We start from the raw sequence: 26499 nt of genomic DNA, 5'->3' as shown, positions 1-26499 counted from the left end.
TTAAACTGGTAAATCTCTTCTTCAAACTGTCTCACAGTTAATTTTAAGATTATGTTTCTTTCCACAATTTTATGTATGTTCTACTAAACGTGCAATATTATTTTATTTATTTATTTCTAAATTATTTCTGTGAAAGTCTAAAAAGGTGCTATGTAACTTCCATACTAATTTACTTAAATGTATTATTTATGTTTGAAAATCTCACCGGAAATGCGCCGGTCGTGTCAGCGCTAGCTTGTTGCTCGATGCAGCAGCAGGAGCAGCCTGCATGGTGACCGTCACAGAGAAAGACAGTAGAAAAGAGAGGGGCTAAAACGAGAGAGGAGGACTCACCGCTCCCGGCCTCCGCTCATGCATGCGGACAGCGGCCTCGGACCGGACGGACGGACAGCAGGACCGCGAATCACCGGAAACATGGCGGCGGGAACAACAAGCTGCTCGGAGCCTTAGCGTCCACAAATCAGAGGCAGGAGGCGAGCGGAGGAGCATCACCTATGCAGGTCACCTCAGACATCTCTCTCTGTTGATGTGTCTGTGCCGAGCCAATGCCCGGCATGTTCTACTGTATTTACTTTATTCTTGTCAGTCATTAATAATCTTGTGCTCTGTATCTACTGTGCAGCATCATCATTGAACCTCTTATTTTTCACACGTTTTTAAATGTCCTCCTTTCTTCCATCACTCTGATCTTTGCTGTCCAACAGCAGCATCATGTGTCTGTCCTGGTGCCATCGTGAGTGAAGCAGACAGTAAAAGTGCTCCTGAGGCCTTTTAGTCCACAGTGCATTAATGCAGCAGTGATAACAGAACAAAGCAACGTGCTGCACATTTATCAGGAAGCTATCATAAAAACACAGTCTGACACGTTTATTATGAGTCTTTACTAAACTAGACTGCAGCTTAACATTTTATTTTTTGTTCTAACACGTTTGCTCCAGTTTCCTTCATTAAGAGTTTATTTTAGATAAACTGTGAAAGAAAGAGTGGACTGGATGTGTATGAACCCTGTGTTTACTGTATATATTCCTTTCCACAGAAGCAATGAGGTGAGCGCTGAAAGCAGCATCCTGTTTCAAACCATCAATACGATCAACGCACTAAGACGAGCCATGGCCTACAAGGTAATGTGCTCACTTCGCCCTCTCAGGTCATCTGCAGTGTTTGCTCTGAATCCTCCGAGCGATATAAATCCGTCCTCTCTGAGCCTGTGTTTGAAATCTCAGCCTCTCTGCGCTCAGAAACGTGTGCTTTGTGATGAAGCTGACTCACAGAGTCAGCAGTAGTACCAGCAGCAGATGCTGTGGGTGTCGAGTTTCATTCACACAGCTTCAGCTGCGCTGAGTATCAGTACAAACATCACAGGGGTGGCACAGCAGCTGTTATAGTAAACAGGACGCAGCGCAGCAGCGAGGTGTTTGTTCACAAAGCAAAACCGTTTCTGCGTCTGCAGGATCGATCCATCGACCGTCAAACTGCACAAAAGTTCAGTAACCTTCAAACTATGACTGTAGAAGTACATGAAGATGTTAAGACCTTGATCTATGCCCTTCAAGTTTCATTGGAAGTCTGTCGTACTAATGAAGCTCAAATATGCAACATTAATTAAAAAAGGCCAGATTTCACCGTGCACCCTGTTTCCAACCAGCCGGGAACGTGTGAGGATTTTGCTCATTTAGAGTCAAACCAGTGAGTGCTGCGTTAAACTGCTGCGCCTGTGTTCAGTGAGGATTTCAGGAGATGTGATCTGAGGCGTAAATGTCCCACTGCAGCCGACCAATCAGCTGCTGTGCGCTGTGACGCCGCTGCCAACCTCCCTCAGCGGACGGATTAAAACACGCACCCGCCGGCCTTTTTAATCACGGGTAGTTTATGTGTTCATATCTCCTTGCATGACACACACACACGATTCTGCTCTCTGTGTGAGGAGCAGCTTGATTTTGTGATCTCGTGAAGAGAGAAGAGGCCATTTTGTGTCAGTCTTCACTTCCTGGCGTCTTTAAAGAGCCGTTTCAGCTCCAGAGTGAGTATCTTCTCAAAGATGCGTGTGTGTGGGGGGGATTTGTCTTAACATCTTTAATCAGATGCCCTATCACAACATCTGTTTGCAGTCAGCAGCACTAAACTGATGCTGCCTCCGTTCACGGGATCATGTTGGAGGCTGGATAAGCTGGTGACCTGCAGATGGACGAAGCCGCCCGGATGCAAAACGCCTCAGATGCTAAAAACTTTTTATTTAATAAAACCTAAAATGAGCAAATAAGGAAAATCATCAGATTATTATCACCAAATTATTTCACAATAAGAGCGTTTGTGGGAAAGCACCCACTGCTGTGGCGCTGACACCTCCAGCTTGATTTCTAAGTGCGAGTGAATGAAGGCTGTTTCTCGCCGAGCGGCTCGCACTGAAGACACGCTTCATAATTTGAAGTGAACGTGTTGAAACAAAGTGTGAGCACAGACAGATGCTACGTCCACACTAACTCGGATAGATTTAAAACGGTGTTTTCGTCTGAAAGCGCTCGGCGTCCACACGGCTGAAAACGCTTACGTTCCAGTCCTGCACATGAAACGCAAAAGCGAGTGAGAATCAAAGAATTTGATCTGTAGCACGTACAGACTGATAATAACCTTTAATAGGGCTGTCAGAGCTGAGAGCAAACACAGCAACTGCTGCCCTCCGCTGTCGTAGTTTAATTGGTCACATGACTGCATCATATGACTAACACGCGTCATCGTTTTCGAAAGTCTCCGTTTTCGCTGTCCACACTGCGACGTGAAAGCACCGTCTTCAAATGAAAGCGTTTTCCATCTCAGTGTGGACGGACAGAGAGGGCTGACGCAGAGACAGGCAACCATATTCACACCTGATTCAGTTACCAATGAACTGTCACGTGTTAGCGCTGCCACCGGCTGCCGACCTGTCCAGATTTCATTTATTTATTCATAAAGCACGTTTAAAACAACAGGGAGCTGACCAAAGTGCTGCACAGAGTAACAGTTAAACAACGACAGGTAAGAAAATGAAAAGAAAATTAGGATAAAAGAATTGGTAACTCTCACACAGTTTCAAAAGCCAGAGTAAAAAACTATGTTTTAAGATGCGATTTAAAAAGAGTGACAGTTGGGGCCTTTCTAATGTGGAGAGGTAGATCGTTCCACATTTTCGGTGCCACAACCGCAAATGCCCGATCTCCTCTATGAACCATCCTAGACTTACGTAAGGTAAGGAGCAGGTGATCGCTTGATCGAAGGGCTCTAGACGACGTATACAGCTGCAATAGGTCAGACAAATAGTCCGGTGCCTGGCCAATTAGCACTTTATTAGTCAAAAGTAAGATTTTGAATTTAATTCTAAAACGCACTGAAAGCCAATGAAGGGAATCAAGCACCGGAGTAATATGTTGGTGTTTCTTCACACGAGTCAAGAGGCGAGCTGCAGCAAGTTGGAGCCGGGCTGAGCTGGACTGACTGACACCCACATACAGTGAACTGCAGTGATCCAGCTGAGTTAAAACAAATGCATGAATTGCTTGTTCCAAGTTAATAAAAGATAAAAAAGATCTCACTTTGGATAGGAGCCTTAATTTAAAAAAGGACCGCTGGACAGCTGAATTAATTTGTTTCTCGAATGTAAGTTTGCTATCCAAGAACACCCCCAGGTTTTTTACATGTGTTTTAACAGCACATGTTAGGTTGCATAAGTCCAGATCTGGGGCATTGAAATTACAGCTCGGTCCAAAAATAATTACCTCAGTTTTATCCTCATTGAAGGTAAGAAAATCTGAGGACATCCAGGTTTTAACTTCGTCGAGACATTTGATTCCATGGGCGTGGAGGTGTTTCTATTAAACCGAAGATAAATCTGGGTGTCGTCGGCATATGAGTGAAAGCAGATGTTATGCTTCCTAAAGATTAGGCCTAGGGGCAGCATGTAGATTGAAAAAAGCATTGGGCCTAATGTGGAACTCTGCGGGACACCACAAGTAAAAGGAGCTGGGGAAGAAATAAAATCATCAAGGCTCAGGGGAAAAGTCCTGTCGGAGAGGTACGACCTAAACCATTCCAAGCGGATACCTTTGATACCACATTGCTCCAGATCAGAATGCTGTGGTCAGCAGGATCAAAGGCTGCAGTTAAGTCTAGGAGCTGGAGCACAGCTAGGTCTCCTGAGTCAGTGATTAATAAAATATCATTAAGTATTTTTAGGAGGGCAGTTCCTGTGCTGTGGTGGGTTTTGAAGCCCGGCTGGAACTTCTCAAAGATATTATGACTATTTAGAAAGGTTTGTAGCTGCACTGGCTGCACTACAGCGTGCTTGTATCCAGCTGGTACCACTCCAGGGCTGAGACTATTAAAAATAGTTAAAATGTCGGGACCGACTACCTTAATAATCTTTTTTAGAAAATGGGTCGGGACTCCATCTGAAGGGCAGGATGATGTCTTTATGCTATTGCAAAGATCTTCCACCTGGTTAAGACATACAGCCTCAAACTGGTCAAAAGCAGTTGAGGAGGTATATGTTAATGAGACATTATACAGAGATGGGGTAGATGTAGATCGAAGCCTTTCTATCTTATTAATAAAAAAACTGCAAGAACCTATCGCAAGTTTCAGTGGAGCTATCTATATGGAGAGCGGGGGAGGTATTGAAGACCGAATCAATAACTGAGAAAAGAGAGAGGCCCCCCCCCCCGCGACCCTGAAAAGGACAAGCGGAGGAGAATCCGGTTGTTCAGTGATGACGCGACGAATCCTACTTCCGGGCCTAAAGTAGTCTGCGTTTAATATGGCTTTTGTGTTGTTAACATGTTTAATGTTTTGTATTTTCTCTTATTTGATCTCAAAAAGCTCCTAAAACAGTCAGTGATCACTGTTGACCTCCCTCGGCTTTTATTACCGCTAATCATTTATTTAAGCTCAGTTTTTAAAACCTTAGGATGTAACTACAGCCCAGCCCATGCAGCAGTATATGAATGACTAACCTCGTATTGTGGATGGATTATCTCAGTTGTTCTCCTGGCTGAAGTTTGGTCCTTTTACAGCATCCTGCCATGCGATTACATTTGTTCCTGACCACCGAGAACACTCACATTAACTTTTATCGAGTGGAAAAAAGGTTAGCTTGTTTATATTATGCTAACATAGCTGTGTCGCTAGCGGTCACGTAGCACATCATTATATACCAGCTAGCCCAACTTCAGTAACCCTACAAACGTCACTGCTGTTTAGTTTTCTGTCTTCATTTATGTTGGAAGTGATAACAGAGCTGTATGTTTTAATTTGTTTCCAAAACCCCGCAGTCAGGACATGCTATATTGTATTTAGATAGAAGCTAGCGAGCTAACTTCCTGCTAACTTCTAACTCCGTTAAATGTCATAAATTCCGTTTTCATGGATGCCTGGATGTTAAACTCAATTGTTACACCTGGTAGAGCAGAACGCTGATCATTTTATTAAAGATGAAAGACTTTAGACAGTTTTTAACTCTCAGTAATGCCATAGTGATCGTTTGATATATGGACCTGCAGCGGAGTTTAGACCCAGACATGGCTAGTGACGTCAGACTGAACAACCGGATAGATGGATAGAAATTTAAGCTGAGGTTATCGTGGGTGATGATGTACGACACAGCCTAGGACTGGTTGATATGACCCAAAATTCATATCTCGATATCCTTTAGCTGGATGGCGATATACGATATATATCTCGATATTTTTTTAAAGCCATAAAATAAGAACAAACAGAGAGTTTAGTCACACTGTGTCCCAGATGTCACACAGGCACTTTAATTAACATACAGCGTAGATGTACATGAAAAATTACTCAAAAATAAATGATCAGCATTTATTAAACAATAATGATCCGTAAATAAAAGAAAACAATGTTGTTTTTGTGCATAACAAAGAGCTCACAACTGTGCAGTCAAACTGTAAACTAACAGACGCTGAGCATAATAACAAAGGTTTCACAGCTGCTCTGTTCCCAACTTCTACTGCGTGACTGACAGCCTGGAGTTTGAAATCCTCTTCGTAACCACGGCGCTTACAGGTGCCATTTATGGTCCTTATAAACACACAATACGGTAATATTATGTTGAAGCACAGTACGTATCACTCCGCGAAGCTCCTCGGTAGCCGTAATGCTCCGACAATCCATCAAGCGGTGCGGCTTCGTAGCTGACCAAAGTCGTACTAAAACATTTATTGACAGATTGCTGAGCGCCGTGCACATAAAATCGGTTCGCGGTCATCAAGCACAACCAGAATTCATCCATAAGGTGCGCTGTCAACTTTTGAGAAAATGAAAGGATTCTAGGCTGTGCAGATGGCGTTAGCGCGGTTAGCTCGTTAACACGTTGACGCCGTCCAGCCCCACGCACGGGGCAATGCGCAGTAACTCGTTAACGGAGATTTGCCGTCTCCATCTTGTCGCTGCCTGCAGGTGAAGCGATGGGGGAGGAGGGGGAGTTGTGTTCAGTGAAGGATAGAGGCGAGGTCCAGTAACGTTGCGTAAAGACAAAAGTGGACAAAGAGAGGCAAACCTGCGGCTCCACAAGTATAATTATAACGTAACATAGATATAAAGATATAAAGGATATTGTCACAGCTCATATCTCGCATAAAAATATATCGATATTTTTAAAAAACACAGCCCTGCTTGCCCCAAGACGCCTCCTGCTGGTCATTGGCAGAAGGTTTGCCTGCGTGTGCGTCCTCAACTCTGCTGCTCCACCCACAAATTCATCCTCCTCACTAGTGAGGCGCCGTGTCAGAGGACGTAAGTCAGCTTTTCAATAGTCTTAAGATTTGTTACTGAGAAGCACCGTTGCACAAATAATCAGCCAAAGGCAGGTTTTCTTACCTTTTGTCCTGAGTATAGCAACTATTGTGGCTATTTCCTTTTTTTTTGGATGCTATATTTCTTATTTCTTTTTCTAATATTTTCTCTAACAAACAGAAAGCAGCCTTTCAAACGGAACAAGTTTACTGCACACAGCTGTAGTCCCTCGGGCATCGCCTGCCCCTGAGACATCAGAACAGGAAGAAGTTGTCAACACGAAAATAAAATAAAATTTAATAACAATCTCATAATGATGATAATACTGATTTAAAGCATTAACCCGACACTGTCAGAGCACTTTGTGTGCTTTTATTCCTGCATGCTAAGATCAGTGGAACTGATGTAACGCACATCTGATTGGTTATTGTTACGTGTGGTCTGAACAGGATGTTGTGATCAGCATTTAGTGCTGCTGAGTCTCAGTCTGCTTGCCGGCGTTATTAGAGGCGCTGAAGAGCTCGTGATTAGACGTGTTGGAACGTCTTTTCAAAAAAGTAAGATGGTTTTTATCTCTTTACTAAAAATCATCATTTCAGGAGATGTTGTTGGTAGACTTGTACTAATTTTATGTGTGTGTGTGTGTGTGTGTGTGTGTGTGTGTGTGTGTGTGTGTGTGTGTGTGTGTGTGTGTGTGAGACCTAATGATTTATCGATAGAGCTGTGCGATATGACCAAAATCTCATATCCCGATATAAGAATTCTATCGTCCGATAACGATATAAATCACTAAAATGTAACATTTTCTGTAAACTCTGTGAATCTTGGGCAGCTCGACTTGCGTGAAGTGTTTCCAGCTGTGCGTCGTGTAGCTGAGTCGAGTGTTTTAACCGATGCATGAAACGACACATTTTTAGACATAAGTTGTAACGCCGCCGTTTCCTTTGTGAGTATTTATTACACGGCGTGCTGCGGGGAAAAGCCTGTTCTAACGTTTGAGTCTAAGGTTTATTTTTTAGCACCTGGCGGCTCTTTTTTTACTTCTCATCTGTAAATAATCTGCATCTTTCACATGATTCAGTTTATTTTGAAAAGTCTCAACAGGATCTTGAGCTTTATTGTGAAAGGTTTATGTGGAAAATAAACAAGCGGACACGCGATGGTTTTACCGTCCTTGTTGCTAACGACAACGCATACAAACAGGCGCTTGTCCGTCCGTAGTGTGGTTATATTACATATACGAGAAAGAGAGAACTTTAAGAAACTAATATAGCCACGACAGTGACCATCAAAATAATGAAAACATATTGCCGTAAACAGTTTATTTTGCGACACCATGAAACAAACGATAGCGTAAAATGAAACGATAGACGTTTTTATATCGTCATCTGATATATATCGTTATATCGAACAGCCCCATTTATCGATTTATTTATTAATGATCAAAAAACAACTACACTACACACTAACTACACACAGCAAACACCTTCAGTGTTGCTCACATCTCTAAACTCGCTCTCGCTGTCTTGACCACAGCTTTCTCCTCTTCCTGAGAAACAAACTGTGACGTGTCGCCGTGTAGTTTGTTTGATTGGTTGAAACGGTGCAGGCGGCCTGCTCTGCTGTAAACGAATGACGTATCAGTGGCGGGACTATGACGCAGGATTTGGGATTATTCACTAACTCTGGAATTAATCCTGGATTTTCTGTGCTGCCTGTCGGGTTTATTTTATTAGAGGAGACGCCATAAACTCAAAGTACAAATGTCTTTCAGATTTATTATTCAGTTAAGTGTTCGATAGGGCTGCCACAATTAGTCGACTAGTCACGATTACGTCGACTATCAAAATCGTCGATGACTGATTTAATAGTCGACGCGTCGTTTGAAGCTTTGTAAGATCCCAAAAGACGCAGGAATAAGTGGCAGGATTTAAGCGTGTAATAACGGACTGAAACAGAAGATGGCAGCACTGCATGTACAAGGATGTCAGCTGCCGTTAAACCCCGAAGAAGAAGAAGCTGTGTCCCAGAATTCATAGCGCGGCCCAGCTCAGTTTCCAACAATGGCGGCAGCTAGTTAGTTTTAATGTTACTCTTATTATTCTTTCTGGGTCACAAAATAAACGTTTAACATATTTTCAGGCGAGATGCTGCTGGTGCAATCCCATATGGAAAAGATATTTATAAATCTTATAAAGTTTGTATCTGTCTTGTGTGAAACTTGTATGAAAAGCACATAAGAGTGAAAACAGATATAAGATCCCTTGAAAAATTATATAATGAAACTTGGATGTTTTGGATACTTACTAAAAGAATGTATGAAAGTAATGAGAAAGTGGCCACTTTCATGAGTAAATCATAGAAGTTTTTACTATTTCTTTTCCATATGGGATAAGCTGTATGTCCAATGGATGATGATCTGATTAGTCGACTAATCGCAAAAATAATCGGTGACTAGTTGACTATCCAAATAATCGTTTGTGGCAGCCCTACTTACAACAACAAGTGTACCCTCAGGAAGATTGCAACAGCAGTCACTGGTGATGTTTAGCAACAGTTTGGCAGCATGGATGAGACGGTCATGTTGATAAAATATGCAAAACCAGAGATATGAATGATTGAGCTCAACAGAAATATGGAAAACTCAGACCTACTAAAAAGGCTGATTAACAGAAGGACTTTCATTCCCTGCAGCAAAGCTCATCTGTAATGAAATACACAAATTATCATTTATCATATCATATATCATTTATTAGTCAACTATAAGTTAAACATTGCTGGTATGGTTCAGTGACTGAATCACTTCTGTTGCAACAAATCAACAGAAACAAAGACAGGGCTAAAATGTCACAGTTGCAGGAACCTGAACGAATTATTTCAAATGAAAAAACAAACTTTTTTGTTCAGTTTAGTTTTAGTTTTAGTCCTACTGACCAATCAGTTATCAGAAAAACAGCCCCTCGACTCCTGAACATCGCTCAGACATCAGAGTGTGGAGAGAGCGAGGCTCTGAAGTCGCTAAAGCTGCGCGGAGCGTCGGCGTGTTACTTCAGACAGCGTGACAGCGGTCAGAAGAGTGAAGTCTGATTATTGGCGTCATGTGACAGAATGTCTGTCTCAGACGTGCAGCGTTTACACTTCTGGACTGTCAGTGTGGTCGTTTTGCTCCACGCCTGCACAAATCAACCACATCGAGGTGAAAGATGGACACAGCTCGATGTTAGCAGACTTTAGTAAACCAGCTCCTCTCTGGTCTTACTGAGCGAAGGCCATGAAGAGGTCACACCCCAAACACGTCCTGTAAAAAAACAAAAACAACAGAGCTTGTTCGTGACTTTCAGCGTGACTCGAGGCGTGCTCGCAAAAGTCTGTGACGAGTCTGACACTGTTGTAAAGACTCAACTTTCAGCACACTCTCTTCACCAGATGCTCCTTTTTTCTTTTCCTGACCTTTGCCTGTGTGTGGTGGTTGCCCTGAGCAACTTCATACTGAGTTATGAATGTTAAACTTCACCACAACCTTCGGTGTCCATCACTTCCAAAGTGTAGCATTTTGAAAGCTGATGGTTCTTCTTTGATGCATGCATCATTTGTAAGCTGCTTCCTCGTGTTTGTCTCTGTGGTGTGAGTGTGAGTGGGCACAATAGTCTCCTTTTACGAGGCTAAATCGCCGTGGTAACTGACACCGAACACATCACCTGGTCAGGAGCTGGTGATGTGCAGAGCGAAGAACCAAGAGTCAACTGGATTGCAGTGTGACTGAAGCATGCATGGAATCATTTGGTGATTTAGAAGATGTGTAAATGTTTTTATAGTCTGATCTGCTGCTGGAAACCTGATCAATCAGATTAATTTCACTTTGATCGGCGACAAGCTGAAGTGATTTCCACGTCTTCTTTTTCAGGCTGTGGCACAGTTAGAAGACTTAACTTCAGGACTTTGTTTCTTTCCACCATCCTTTTTGTATTTTTGGTATCTGGATTGTTTTGAGGACCTTCTGTGTGAACCAGCTTTTTATTAGCACCTCGTGCTTGGGTTGATTTTTATGTTCATCCAGTTTGTTTCTTCTCCCGACCTTTATTAGGTTTTTTTAGCCAAATGTTTTGTTCCACATTTTTATTTGTAGCTCTGTTTTTGTGTGTTGCGTTCTTCTGTCAGTTTAAACTCGTGAGATTCTTCCCAGACGCCTTAACGCCCACTCACATTCTGGGCCATCTGACTTCAGGAAATCACATGATAGGGTGGGGCCAGGTTTCACAATGAGCTTACCCGAAACTCTGGCTGATTGTGACCCACACCCGTTTTCACACCTCGGCTCATGTGGTTAGGTAGAGGATCATCAGGAAACTCCCACTGGGTTTAAATCTGGGACTCTCCACCAGTTGACCCTAGAGCTGAAGAAGCTTCTGGGATGAGAGGTGGAACATCTTCAAGCAACTTAAAGAAGTCCAGACGCTTTTCTTTCCAAGCTCCTTAGACTGCGATGACCTGGATGACTGAGAACCTTCTGACATATTTGTGAACACTAAAAATTTGTTTTATTGTCTCAGGTGACAGAAAAGCATCAGCTACAGTCAGCTGTGAAGATTAGCAGAGATTAACTGAACACATCACCTTGATATTGCTGAGTCTTAATTTCATGTGTGAAATCTCTTAAACAGCACTGACGGAGCCGTTACAGGAAGCTGAGCTCTGTGGGTTCTCATCAGCTGCTGTGATGAAAGCTGAATTCTCCCGATACTGAACATGAAATGTGCCGCACCCTCACCCCGTCTTTTATAAGCTGACCCACAACACAGAGTCCAGGTGAGACACAGCGGCTCTGATGTGTAATACAAACCTTTCATTCTGTCTTTGCAGATACCCGGGGCAGCGATGGACAGAGTCAGCCTGCTGTGGCGTCTGAGGCGGCGGGCTCGCCGCGGCGTGCTCTGCATGACCTTCTTCTGCATCTCCATGGCTCTGCTCTACGCCATCTGTGCTGAAAACAGCGTGCCCGTCACCGACGCCATCTTTGGCGTCCGGGCACGAACCCGCGCGCAGCCTCATGCGCACAATGTCATCAAGGTGCGAAAAGTTTAACCACAACCGGAAACATTTCATTGAATAGTTTCTATTCAACCCACAGCAAAACTACATCAAGGAAAACAAAGTTTTAAATTCAGGTGAAAAATGAAATTTGGCAAGAAAACAAACAAACACGCACTGTGCAAAAGTCTTGAGCCACCCCTTGTTTCTAGATATTTTGCTTCCAAGCAGCCAGATGTTTTAAAGTGTTGTTCCTACACATAAGAACAACTTTTATTAGCAGACTGTCACAAAAACACATCATTTGTTCTCATTTCTTTGGTTAAATATCGAAAAGTCTCAAAGGCAATACTGTGTTCGCACCGACAAGCTGATTCCCAAACTCAGTGAGTGGAGGCCAGAAGAAGACGCAGCAGACCTAAAAACAGCTACAGCTGAACAGTATCTGAAAGTCATGTCCTTAGAAGACCTGACACAGAACCACAGAGAAGCATCTGGCACGTCAGTCGGCGCTCTGCTGTTCCCTGAACCAATCAGAAATAGCCTCAAGGCCAAAACCAGGGTTTAGTGGTCCAGCTTTCGTTCTCTCCATCGTCATATTTAAGGTGTTGCAGCTGCGCTCCAGCGAGAGGAAGCTACAGGCTCGATGCTTGAGCTGGTGTCAAGCACCACCTGAAAGTCTGCACCACTTCCTGAGGGGGAAGAAACGAACAGACTTGAGTTATTTTTGGTGAACCACAATAATGTTGATGCTGCTGATTCCCACAGGTGCTGCGAGGTGGAGCCAAGCCCATGTACACGGACCCTCAGAAGCTCCCGGGCGTCATCCCAGGCGACCCTCGCCGTCCGATCCCCATCCTGTCCTCGTCCAACCACAGCCACGAAGCCAGGGATTCGTCGTCGAAGCGGAAACAGCGGGAGCCCCCGGGGTTTTTCAGCCGGCTGCTGCCGCGCCCCTTCACGCGAGCGCTGGAGACCCTGTTCGGGGGCCGGCGGAAGGGCGAGCTGAGCGGCAGAGGCAGCGACGCCGAGTTCTTCGGGCCTAACGGGCTTTTGGGAGAGGTGTGGGACGACGAGATGTCCAGCAGCATGCTGGGGACCAGGATGAAGAAGGTGGTGCAGAACTACCAGGTGAGTCGTGGACCAGTGACGCAGCGTCTACAAGTTACATGCAGGCTAAGTCCAGATTTATATGGACTGACGCGCTCCTCCCTCCATGTTTCTGGTGTTTCTGTCAGGCGATGAACAAATACGGAGTCGAGCTGTCGGGCCCCGGCGGCGTCTCTGGCACGCCGAAGCTGAGCGGTCCCGAGCTTCTCTGCCAACTGAAGGACAAAGTAGAGGTCGCGACTTTGACCCCTGACCTCCAGCCCTTCTCCTTGCTGCCCTGGGCCACCCAGCTGCCTCCGCAGCAGCTGACCTCTGACCTCGGACCCTACAAGAGCTGTGCTGTGGTGTCATCGGCGGGTTCACTGCGCTACTCTGGGCTGGGCAAAGAGATCGGTGAGACATTTAACCCTTTAACCCTTTAAGACCTACCATAGAACCAAGTCCACCAGAGCTTATATTATATTTTTACCTGCTGTGGAGCCATTTTTGGGTGGCGTGCCCGCTCCGATCGGCTGTAAAGGGTTAAAGCCGGTCGGAGCGGGCACGCTCTGTTTTGCGTAACTATTTTTAAATCCCGGTAGCTCTGCAACCACGTGAGCTAGCACAATAATTTTTTTGCATATGAAACCAGAGGAGTTGTACTTACATCTGATGCCATCAGCTTGTCCTCGGTCACAGTTTCCTTCCACATATAGCTTTCCAAAAACTGCATAAAAACATAACAAGAACATAATATTCCAGAAACACGCTTTGCCGATCCGATCAGCTGTTCATAACACTTCCTATGTCCATCAGCACGAACTATCGCATGTCCGCCATGACCTGCCCGAAACCGGAAGTGACGTCATTTTTGCGGAAATGTAGTTTTTTACCATCAGGGCCTCATGAGCCTATACTTGTGTTTTTAAAAGTTATGTTTGACTTTATGACTTTCTGTGTCGTTTCTGGGATGCTGAGGACTCATATTGCACTGCTGGAAATAGTTTATTTTGATGCACATGCTGCTTTTTTTTTGCAAATTTGCATTATAATATTTATTTTCGTTTTTCCTGCAGTGTTTAAAAATTGGTGTATTTCAAAAATAAAACTATGAAGACACTCAAAATAAATTTCCTGTGGTGGGAAACTAGTTTGTGCAACTTTTTTGTATTTACAGTTTTGAGGGATAAACCTCTTAAATTTCTCTAACTAGAAATATATGTTAAGAAAGCAAAAACAATTTAAATTTTTTTTGTAGTTTATTGCACTTTTTTGCAATTTATGTAATTACTATGCACTTAATGCAGACATATTATTACAATTTTGGCTATAATGGTTGTATTGATGTATATCAACTTGAAATGCTCCCAGAAATGGCTCCACAGCAGGTAAAAATATAAAATAATCTCTGGCGGACTTGGTTCTATGGTAGGTCTTAAAGGGTTAAATGTGGATTTGATGCTTTTGACTCCCAAAGTCTGGGATTTAAAAAGGACACGTCCCTCACATCTGGACAGTCCAGAGGATGAGACGATATTTCTCTGTCGAGAACCTCAGAGCTGCTCTTCTCCTCCCAGCATCAGCAGTGAGCAGCACGCGAAACATAAACAGCACGGTTCAAAGTGAGGTTTGGTGTAAGTGCTGAGCCCTGCTGCTCTCACACAGGATCGTTTTCGCTGTGTGAAAGTTGCAAAGCAAAGTTGCTCTCTGCAGCACATTGTCCCTGAACCACAGATGAAGGATGTGTTTGAGCTGTTTTCTGCAGAAGTCTGGTAGCTCCAGAGTTTCTCACCCAGCATGTCTGCAAACACAGTTTGCTTGGTGCTCTGACTGAAGTGTGAGCTGCGTGCAGCGCCTGTATAACCAACTGCCGTGCTGGTGGGTGGAGGTTTGGTGGTCAGGATCATTTCTCTGTTGCTGGAGGATGATGTGCTGGCTGTTGGCATTAGCCATAAAAGGGTGGAGTGTCCCCTCTAAAGGCCCCTCGAGGCCCCAGGGCAGTCTGGGAACATCTTGCTGTTGCCTCAGAGGAGGCAGGAAGAGGAATGTCTGCTGCCCACACGGCCCGGACAAGCTGCAGGAAACGGGTGAATGGACAGACTGTCCAACTGAGACTAAGCTCCACCACTGTGGGACAGAACAAGTCAGCTGCTCTTTTCTTTTTCTGCTGTTTGTGTCTGAAAACGTGGAGGAGGCACAAAGTTAGTGTGAAAATAGGCTGAAAACACATTTAAGTGACCTCAGACTGCTTTAGATTCACCCAGTGTTCCTGCTGAAGTCAGCTCTTTATGTAATAACTGACTTTATCATCATCTTTTAAATTAAGTGTGTGTGTGTGTGTGTGTGTGTGTGTGTGTGTGTGTGTGTGTGTGTGTGTGTGTGTGTGTGTGTGTGTGTGTGTGTTCTTGGTTGATGAACAGAAAACGCGTCACTTCAGCGAATCACAAACTTTCACTTCTTCTTAACCGAATTAGTTTTCTCGTTTTTCAGACTCACATGAAGCTGTGCTGCGCTTCAACGCTGCGCCCACCACCGGGTACGAGAAGGACGTCGGGTCCAAAACCACCATCCGCCTCATCAACTCACAGGTGGGCACAGACACAGGTGGTGACAGCTGAGCTGAGAGGAAGTGCTTCACTGCAAACGAGACAGACGTGGTGATAATAAGACGAGAATCCAAAGATCGTCTGCGCGTTGATTTTTAATCTGCGGCCAGTTTTATACGATAATTTTCTCTCTCACACTTATTAACTTGTGTTCTTCTGATTGGTTGCCCCTCATAAGCAAAATATTTCAACAGTAGATCTGATTGAGATCCCCCTCTGTGACATCACAGAGATCCAAGAGGAGAAAAACTGTGTGAAACGAAGCGTTTAGGCTGATTTTGGCCTCATTGTTAGAAACCTGGGTGTCTAATATCAACACAACAATGTGACAGAAATAATGTTAATTGTTTTTATTTTTTAATAACTTTTCCATACAACACGTGCAGCTTTGTTATTTAAATCACTTTGTTTAGTGTGTGAGAGCGTTCGGCTCTCCGCCACAGTTTGGAGTAAAGTCGAGTTTGTAACGACGCTGCAGGCGATGGTCGCGCTGAAGAGGTCGAGTTTGCAGATGGGCTGTGGGCGTTTCAGTGCAGAGCAGCTGCCTGTGGCTGTTTTTAGATGCTTTTATGTGAGAACACCTCGCTGTGAGGATCTGCAGAATGCTTCTGAATACGGCAAAGTCAAAACTCGACTGAGTGGATTTGGATTAATCAGTAGAACCAGAGAATTTAGCTGCTCGGTTTTCACAGCTTTTCATTTTTAAAGAGTTTTAAAAGTCATGTTTTATTTATTAAAGCTTGAGAGACGCGGCTCGCTAAGCGACGTGTGTCAGTGTGCTTTTTCTCTGAATCTTTACAGGTGATGGCGTCTGATGACCACCGCTTCCTGTCCAGTTCTCTGTACAGCTCAGGTGTTCTGGTGGCCTGGGACCCCGCCCCCTTCTCTGCAGATCTCACAAAGGTGATGCGTTTGGATTTAAGCTAGAAGCTCTGTCACAACCAGCGTGCGTTTAATAACTTTTGTTAAATTGTTCAAATTAAGTGTAGAATTTTTGTCAAATAAGAGACACATTTATTCAAGTTTTCCTCCTACGGCTCCGTCGGGTGCACATATTCATGCACACGCTTGTATTAATCAGTTTGTGGTTTCTTTGGACATTTGTGGATTTTAGACTAACATGGACGAGCACAGGTAAGCATGATGGTGTGTCTGACTGCAAGAATTCTGTTTGGAAAATGTCACGTTTGTGCAAAAACAGTGGAACATACAACATAACTTTGCTGTGCACACAGTCGATACCTGCATCTGTATTTGAGTCTAATAGGCCACGCCCCTAATAAATAAAATGTAAAGCTTTATGACGGGAAGATTCGCTCCAGGGCAAAGCCAAACATTTTAACGCGAGTCTGTGGGGACTGGCTCACTGCTGGGACCTCTACTGGACACTTGAGGGACTGCAGGTTGTGGCTCTTGCGCACTGGCTTCTTTTCAGAATCAGAATCGTCTTTATTGGCCAAGTATATGTGCCGACACATACAAGGCATTTGGTTCCGGTAGATGGAGGCTCTCAAGCACAGCAATGTAAATCACACACACACACGTGTCTATATACACACATTACACAAAGCTGTGTAAACCAACTATAAATAACCAATCTAAACTTATATACATAGAATACAGAAATGAGGTGGAATGAATACTACAGAATGTACATAAGGTGCAGTTGCATTCTGGCAGTGGGAGCAGTGTGACAGGTCAGCTGTTTAGGAGGGAGATGGCGAGGGGAAAGAAACTGTTCCTGTGTCGGGTGGTCCTGGTCTGCAGGCTTTTCTCAGGAGCTTAAAGGTTGACATGATGAAGTGTTCCCCTCGTGGATGCACAGAGCGTGGAGCCGGTCTGACTCTGCGCTGCAGGGAAACTGAACGAGTCGTCAGTAAATCCAGTTACCAGCAGGAACAACTGCTGGTTCTCCAGCTTCAGAAGCCGTTTCTCTGATGCATAATTCATGTGTTTATCCTGAGAGGACACGTCTACCACTGCACAGGATTTCTTCTGCTCTTTGTTTTTATTCCTGGACTCCACTCGAGTAACCTGGCACGATTAAAACCCAGTGGACAAAAGACGTCATTTATCTTGTGCTGCTCCTTTATGCAGCCCAGCTGGTCTGCTCTGAATGCATCTTGTCTGTTGTCCCTTTAAATGGAGACTCTTTCGTTACTGGAAGCTGCATAAAGGACAACTCTGACATTTAGGCCTCAGTCCAGCAGTGGGACTGAAAGATTTGCACATGAAGGACACTCCAAACAGCGGGGGGGCCCTGGCCCTTCTTTTCCTCTCCGAAGCCGCCGCCCCCTACATTATCTCTGCAGCCTTTATGTGGTAGAAAAGTCATGATCCCAGTGAGATTCTCAGGGTCTGAGCTTTTAAGTTTCTGGTTTATTTGAGCTGCTGTTTTCAGTATTTTTGTGATGTTTGTATTTATGCAGTTTATCAGTTCCTCTCACGTCTTTGTTCCCCTGTTTTCAGTTATGGTTGCTCACTTTCTGTTCTAAAACATCCCTCGGTCACTAACTAGTTAACGTCCTGTTTCTGCAGCCTGCACAGAGCGTCTCCCTGATAACTCAGTCAAAGGGAAGCATCAGTAAAACAAAGACTGAAGCAGCAGGATTGGTGCTGATACTGAATGTATTTTGAGGTGTCAGTTAAAACTCATACCTGTATGCCCCTCCTCCCCCGCAGTGGTTCAACAGGACTGATTACCCCATCTTCGCCCAGTACCAGAGGTACAGGAGGCTCCACCCTCTGCAGCCCTTCTACATCCTGCATCCTCGCTTTGAGTGGCAGATCTGGCAGCGAATACAGGACAACATGGCCGAGCCCATCCAGAAGAACCCGCCCTCCTCCGGCATGCTCGGTATGGTTTTCTCTCACTTCCTGTTTATGCTACAAACTGCCTTCATAACACACGTGGGGCAGAAATCTGAAACAAAACATTTACTGAATACTCGTTAAAATATAAACTCAGAGGTCACTAATGTTCAAGTCCTGTGTGCGGTTAGATATCAGATGTTTGTGTCTGCGACCTGATTGGCTGCATTGATCGTGTGTTGTTTGTTTTCTGTAAATGTCTCCTGGTCCAATCACGATCTTCTGAAAGAACGTTTGTGTGACAGCTGCTTATTGGTCCAGGCCGATCCGCTGATCGATGAGGCATCATCCGCCTCACTCCTTTGATCTCTCTGCACCGCCCGTCTCAGCCTTCAGCTTCACCTCAGAGTCTGCGCACCAGGCGAACTCTGCAGGAGCGATAATGAGGCGCCCAGCGATGTGACATCGCCGGCGTGCGCTGTGGGCGGAGAACAGCGAGCATAATGACACAGAACGAAGAAAGACTGAAATCTACTTCAGGAAACTTTGCCCTCTTCATGACGCTGTCGTTAGAGTGTCATGTGACGAACCGACACACGTTTGTTTTTTCCTGGCTTCTTTTTTTGGTACTTTTAATTTATAGAAACGACTCCGCAGGCTGCAGCAAAAACATTTCCTTTGGTTTTAGGGGTGAAACGTCCCTTTAAGGTTGAACGCATATATATACAAACTCCTCTGTGTCTTCTGTCAGTTGACTTCCTGTTTTATTTTGAAAGTCTGTTCCTCGTGGTGTTTTGAGTGAGTTCAGCTGTACCTGCCGGGAGTCTTTTTACTCCTCGTCCTTCCCCTCAGTCTCAGTTTGGTTTCTTTGTAGCCGAGGACGACTCTTGATTTTCATATTTCTCTCCTCCAACGTCTTCCGTTCATGTCACGAGTTTCACAAATGCAGGATCTGATTTGTAACTGGAGCTCCGCCTCCTTTGGTGTCTGATATTAGAGCCTCAGTTCATTATAAACATCTCTCCTCCAGGATCACCAGACAGGAACTACTTCCTGTTACACAGAGGTGATTATACAGTATGTAATGAGAAGGTTGTTTCTGCAGCATGTGTGCGGGCCGTGGAGGACGTGAACATGTTGGCGGACCTACAGTGCGTAGGCAGCTGTGCTGTTCGTTACACAACTGAGGACAAAGCTGTGGGCTGGATGAAGAACACATGAAGGCTTCATGTTTGTAGATGTTGCTCCAAAGTGAGGATCAGTCCTAACCAGCGCTGGGCCACATGGGCAAAAATGATATCTTCATATATTTAGTCTGAAAGACGTCTTTGTTTCCAGGATTTCAAAAGAAATCATTTTCACTCAGTTGGGAATATTCTGTGTCAGGTTTCATGTCCTCCTGTGACCTTCTGTGGTTCTGGTTATTCGATTTTATTTGATTTATATAAGCACAACAGAGGAAGCACCAAACTGTCTGAAAAGCTCTGCAAAGTGTCCTCATGCCCTCTGCTTCCTGTCCAGGCACCGTCCTGATGATGTCGCTGTGCGAGGTGGTGCACGTGTACGAGTTCCTGCCGTCCCGGAGGAAGACGGAGCTCTGCCATTACTACCAGCGTTTCTACGACGCCGCCTGCACGCTGGGCGCCTACCACCCGCTGCTGTACGAGAAGAACCTGGTTAAGCGCATGAACCAGGGCTCCGACCGCGACATCTACACCAACGGACGCGTCACGCTGCCCGGCTTCAGGAAGCTGAACTGCAGCCAGACTGCTGGAGGAGACCGCTGACTGCATCAACGCACAAATCTGAGTCCTGCATGAAGATGAGCCGACGCATGCAAACCTCATCCTCACTACCGAACCACAAAGAGCGCTCTATAAATATTTCATGCTGTTAACACACACTGGAGTCCGACCAGCTCATACATGTGCTGCTGTACACACATCCCTGTGAGGTCATTGACGTGTGATCACTGGATGCTTCTTAGTTGCCCAAATTTTGATGCTCATGTTGACCTTAGAGGATAATTCTGGTGGTTTTCAAGCAATCTCAGTGATTGCCTTTAACTCAGGGGTGGGGAACTCCAGGCCTCAGGGGCCGGCGTCCTGCGGGTTTTAGATCTCACCCTGGGCCAACACACCTGAATCACATGATTAGTTCATTGATAGGCCTCTGGAGAACTTCAAGACATGATGAGGTCATTTAACCACTTAGATCAGCTGTGTTGGATCAAGAACACATAACCTGCAGGACACCGGCCCTCGAGGCCTGGAGTTTCCCACCACTGCTATAACTGCGAGGTGGAGAGCGTACGAGTGAGTGACAGACCACCAAAAATGTCCTCTGATCAAAAAGTGCATATTAATATTTTCCAGGACAGATTCCCTGACATCCAGCCTGTTTTGAGGGGTCCAAAATCATTTCTTCCTGAAGTTAAAAAGCAGATAAAATCCAAAATTTAGCAAACTGGGTCATAAATATCAGTCGTGCGCAGGTCCAGCGACACCGTCTCTGCTTGTGTGTTTGTGTTCTGGTTTCTTGTTCAGGCAGCAGGAGGCCGCTGTGCCTCTGTGTGATTACATACATGATGCTTACACACCTCACTGAACCCGTTTATTGAAGAAGATACTGCCTGCAGATGAGTTTACTTCTAACTTAACCCAAAAGGTCACTTCGTAGGTTTTTTACACACTTTGTGAGTCCTGCCATTTCCAGTAATCTTTTTGTAATCCTCACGTAGTGTAAATATTATGAGAGTATTATAGGAGGAGGGTCTTTACTGTGATATCAGCATTTGATTTTTCTCCAACGTAAAAGCCCCACTCGGTTTATATGGACATGCTAACTGATATTTTATTTGCAGTATTTGTTTCTTCAGTCCGTGACACACTGAGCTCGTGGCAAAAACATGACACAAAATCCAAACTTATACAGGGTGGGCCGTTTCTATGGATACAGCGTAATAACATGGGAATGGTTGGTGATGTTAAAGTCCTGTTTGTGGCACATTAGTATATGTGAGGGGGCAAACTCCTCAAGATGGACGGTGGCCATTTAGAAGTCGGCCATCTTGGATACAACGTTTGTTTTTTCAATAGGAAGAGGGCCATGTGACACATCACACTTATTGGTAATGTCACAAGAACAACAATGGTGTGCTTGGTTTCAACGTAACTTTATTCTTTCATGAGTTATTTACAAGTTTCTGACCACTTATAAAATGTGTTCAATGTGCTGCCCATTGTGTTGGATTGTCAGTGCAACCCTCTTCTCCCAGTCTTCACACACTGATAGCAACACCAAAAGTTGTATCCAAGATGGCCGACTTCTAAATGGCCACCATGGTCACCGCCCATCTTGAGGAGTTTGCCCCTCACATATACTAATGTGCCACAAACAGGACTTTAGTATCACCAACCATTCCCATGTTATTACGCTGTATCCATATCCCTGTAGTTTAACAGTGTCTGTAACGTGTTGGGGGAAAAATGCACTGTGAACAAAATGAAGTGGACATGTAGCCACGATGAGCTGGTCCTGATGCTTCTAAACAAGAAAGGGAAACTTCTCAGAAGAAGACAACAGCAGGGGGGATGTGCTGGCCTGATCCAGGACTTTATCACGACCGTGGATATTTCAGGATGTTTGAGCTCTTGTTGGCAGAGTGTGGACCTCATCTCAGGGTGCAGAGAAATCATTTAACAGAGCTGATGGTCCCAGAGCAGCATGTAGCTGTGCGTCTGATGTACAACAGTTTTATTTTACTATTTGTGTATTCAGTAACAGTGCATGCTTTGAGCTACAAACGCTTGATGCAGAAGCAGAGTTCTGATTGGTCTGATCAGCTGATTTGAATCGTAAAAATTGAGCATGGCTCGAAAAAATTTATCCACTGAAATCATTGGCTCTGTGTTTTCGAAGAGCAGGTGAGTCTGACAGTTTCCACCAAAACAGTTAGTTAGTGTGGCTGAGCCTAAACGTACACCGCTGCTTACACTGGTGTAAAACTGTGTTTCACATAAAGTACACGTATTGTTGCTGTTTGCAGACAAACACCCTCCAATTGAACAACCAGCAAACTAGCAACAAACTGAAAAACTGACATTTATGTCTTCCATAAAAAACGGTTCTTGCTGATGGTACTACCGCAAATCAGAATTGATTCAGAATTATGTGAGGCTTTAGGTTTTTTAGCTAATCTTGAAAATATAAAGTGCAGGTATAGCTAAGGTAGAAGATTACAAATATTACTTTCATATAGTTTACACACAAGCAGTTTCTACCTTATTAACAAGCAGCTAACACTACTAGCATAAAAGACAAGGGGTTGGTAGCGCTGTGTCTTTCTAGAATTATCAAAAATGTTAATTAGTTTATATATAAGGTGAGCATTCTCACTTCAGGACATTTAAGAGCATTTCATTTAATTTGCAGTTCAATATAACATTTTAAAAAGTCACTAAATGTCCAAAACGTCTTCGAGTCTTTAAGCTAATTTAAGCAATTTTAATGCAATATTGAGTATTTTATTTAACAAATTGCATTATAAGAGTTTTATGATCCATATAATGCTCCTTGTGTCATTTGCACTAATTATTGCCTGCTGGTTTGTATTTATGCTGGATTTTGTGCAGAAAATGTTTGGCTTAAATGATTTTAACTTAAGTATGTAAACCGAGTTTTTCTCACTAGCTTTAAGGCTACTGGAGAGTCTGCTGAGTGGTCATTTAGCTTAGTTATCTTACCTATGAACTGATGGCAATTTCTTCTTTACTTTTCTTTACTGTAACATCTGTATGAATGCTCCATTCTCAGTGTTATCACAGTAAAGATCAGCCTCAGATTTTGACTTAATCTCTTAATACAGATGAATGTTTAAAACCAGTTTTCCCTAAACTAGTGTTGTAACAACGAGAAAATATCAACAAAATAAATCTCTGAAAAAATAGAGAAAATATCCGCATGGCACTAACGCAGCTCCTTATTTTCAATGCTAACTACAGTTCACTGTACAACGTGTTATTCGCTAGCTTCATATTTTCGTTCTTTGATTCTCGCTACAGTAGCTATGCATGGTTCACAATCTTTATGCAGACCCCCTCCCCCCAACAGCCTACTCTTGTCTGATTGGTCAGGTGGGGTGCAGGTATTCAAACAAATAAATATATATCACATAAAATACAGAAAAGCTAATAGATCCCCTTGAAATATACGACTAGCTGGGCTAGTTAGCATTTATCAGGATGAGGTTAACCGATGGTGATTTTTCCTCTGTTATAATCAGATGTAGCTCAAATTTTATGTAGTATTTCATATACTACGATGTTATATTGTATATGTGAATACATGAAACATGCAAAAGTGGGGAAATCAGCTGTAGCAAACTTAATCGCACCAGCTAGCTTTAATTAGCCACGATGCAGACACATTTTTAGATGCTGTTATTTTATTTTTTCACATAAAACACACTTCTCTGCTGTAACAAGTACAAGTTTAGTAACGTGTAATAAGTGCTTTTTAACTATGATACATGCTAACACAGCTAATTTAATCCTGAAGCAGAACGACTCGGAGCTCGAGCAAAGTCGTCAAGAACAAAAATGACTCTGCTGTTGTGTTCTGGTCACTTCCGTTTCATGCTTACCAAGACTTCATTGTTTAGTCATGAGTCACACACTTGAATAATTGATGTCATTGCATTTCAGAGCAAAGCTATGAGAACATTTCCTCCCTATGCAGTCTTGTCTCTGTGTACATTCATGTGAAGCCTTTTGATATTCTGTTATTTCAGCTTACAGATGCACTTTTTCCTCTGCTTTGCCTTCATCCTCTTCTGTTTCTGGGAGGATTGGTTAAATGTTGTGAACTTAGATTTAATTTCTTTATTTTTTTCTTTGCCGTCTTGTAACTTAATATCAGACTAAAAATGTGCAGAGTTCTAGAAGCATGCAGCTGATCTGTCTTTGAGATGATTTGATTTGTTTGATCCTTTTCTGTGATATTTTCTAATGCTCAGCTCTACCTTCTGTTCCTGTTTGAAATATTTTTTTTTAATTAATTGTAAAAAAATAAATATGATAAACTGTAAATTCCAAATGTATTTATTAATTGTTCCTAAAAGATGCACAAGTCTAATTGTTGGCTGACATTTTGTCGACTTGTGAGTGAAATCTGGCTTTGACTCCAGTTCCACAGAGATTTGTACTCGAGCTGCTTTCCACAGTCCAAAGAAGTGAAGGTGAGTGTGATGGGTCAACTGTCTCTCTGTTAGCTCTGCATGTTCAGGTTTACCCCACCTTGAGAGCACATTCTCACTGGTAGAGTTCAGTACGTAATCTACGTTCAGTATAATAATTAATAAGTGCAGTTATTTTCATATCAAAGAAAAAAGTGAACATGTAGATGTTGGGTGCCAGCTCACAAAAGTATATCAAATTTAACCTCGGGTCAGTGGCCCCAGGGCAGCTGTGGCTACAATGTAGCTGCCATCACCAGTGTGTGTGAATGTGTGAATGACTGAATGTAGTGTAAAGTGCTTTGGGGTCCATAGGGACTAAGTAAAGCGCTATACAAATGCAGGCCATTCACCATTTTAACACTTACAGCGGCCTTTTTTTATGTTTGTTTTGCTTTGGTTAATTATAATGTTATAACAACACCGATGTGCTTCAAGTCTTTCAATGTAATACCCCCTCTAGCCACAGTGTGTCGCTGTCTGGTGGCAAATGTGGTTTGTTTATGAAGTGCAATGAATCCAAATGATCAAACAGTGACAGTGTTGCATATGGTCTGGTGTTGTGGTTAATCTCAGTATTGCAGTAGTATGTCATTTTAATGCCTTAGAAATTCAGTAAGAATTTACTTTTCTAATATAAGCCTCTTTCATAAAAGATAATTGTTTTACTGACAAATGAACAGGAGCAGCATGTCAGACAGGAGTTGGGCTTTTTTTAAAAGTTCAATTGGGTTTTAATGAAAAGAACCAGTTATGAAAAAGCAGAAAATATATGATTTCTATTTTTCTAACACTTTCCCAGCTTAGAGTGGATACCTGAAACTATCACATAGGATTCAGGTACACACAGGGTGACACAGACACACCAATTAAATTTAACATGCATGGAAGAAGCCGGAGCAAAACACATTTTGAACTAGGGCTCTTGTATGGGCAGAACTTTGTGCCATCCGAAACTGAATTTGAATAAGTTGAATTTGAATTGCTCAGATTGAATCTGAATTGTAACTTGAATAAATGCTTTTTAAAACTGAATTTGAATTAGCCTAATTTGAAATTCAATGTATCGGTTTGTAAATGTTCGTCACTAAATTGAAATTGAATTTTATATTTTGAAAATGAATTCATTTGCTTTGAAACTGTATTTTATCCTTTAAAAATGTAGCTCTCAAATAATTTGTTTCACTTTTCACCATTCAGTTTCAGTCTACTCTGCGCGCCTTAGCATATGCTACCCCGGTGGAGTCAACCAAATGGATGAATCAAGCGGCGATTTACATTTCTCAAGATGTCTTAGGCATTTACCGAATATACAGTGGGATGCAAAAGTTTGGGCAACCTTGTTAATAGTCATAATTTTCCTGTATAAATCGTTGGTTGTGACAATAAAAAATGTCAGTTAAATATATCATGTAGGAGACACACAGTGATGTTTGAGGAGTGAAATGAAGTTTATTGGATTCACAGAAAGTGAAATAATTGTTTAAACAAAATCAGGCAGGTGCATAAATTTGGGCTCCACAAAAAAAGAAATGAAATCAATATTTAGCAGATCCAACTTTTGCAGAAATTCCAGCCTCTAAACGCTTCATTGGAACCTACTGGTTGAAGGTATTTTGGACCATTCCTCTTTACAAAACATCTCTAGGTCATTCAGGTTTGATGGCTTCCGAGCATGGATAGCTCTCTCACACCACAGATCTTCAGTAATATTCAGGTCTGGACTGAGATGAATGTTGCAGAACGTTGTACTTGTTCCTCTGCATGAAAGCCTTAGTGGATTTTGAGCAGTGTTTCGGGTTGTTGTCTTGTTGAAAGATCCAGCCCTGACGCAGCTTCCGCTTTGTCACTGATTCCTGGACATTGGTCTCCAGAATCTGCAGATACTGAGTGGAATCCATGTGTCCCTCAACTTTGATAAGATTCCCAGTCCCTGCACTGGCCACACAGCCC

At 43.3% G+C, this 26499-nt stretch overlaps 1 protein-coding gene across 3 annotated transcripts; it reads left to right on the top strand.

The window, feature by feature from the left end:
* The first annotated feature begins 212 nt into the window (after positions 1–212).
* Positions 213–24400, top strand: st6gal1 (ST6 beta-galactosamide alpha-2,6-sialyltranferase 1). Of its 3 annotated transcripts, XR_014894199.1 has the most exons (10): positions 213–500; positions 1037–1121; positions 11638–11844; positions 12574–12936; positions 13044–13308; positions 15385–15482; positions 16302–16403; positions 18183–18357; positions 19833–20346; positions 20586–24400. XR_014894199.1 is itself a non-coding variant. In XM_085289916.1 (9 exons), exons 2-9 carry the CDS (start codon positions 1110–1112, stop codon positions 20096–20098), a joined length of 1488 nt encoding a protein of 495 aa, XP_085146042.1. In that variant the 5' UTR covers positions 213–500; positions 1037–1109; the 3' UTR covers positions 20099–24400. The 3 variants fall into 3 exon arrangements, 2 of the variants coding, with proteins under 2 accessions (XP_085146042.1, XP_085146043.1); XM_085289916.1 differs by having other exon boundaries at positions 19833–24400; XM_085289917.1 differs by lacking the exon at positions 1037–1121 and having other exon boundaries at positions 19833–24400.
* The last annotated feature ends 2099 nt before the right edge of the window (positions 24401–26499 follow it).

Source organism: Mchenga conophoros, linkage group LG10 (assembly GCF_057382185.1).
Source record: "Mchenga conophoros isolate Kocher_MC1m ecotype Shallow Benthic linkage group LG10, M_conophoros_male_GT1.1, whole genome shotgun sequence".
NCBI classification, from domain to species: domain Eukaryota; kingdom Metazoa; phylum Chordata; class Actinopteri; order Cichliformes; family Cichlidae; genus Mchenga; species Mchenga conophoros.
Note: the sequence above shows the minus strand (reverse complement) of the source record. Positions and strands in the feature narration are given on the sequence as shown.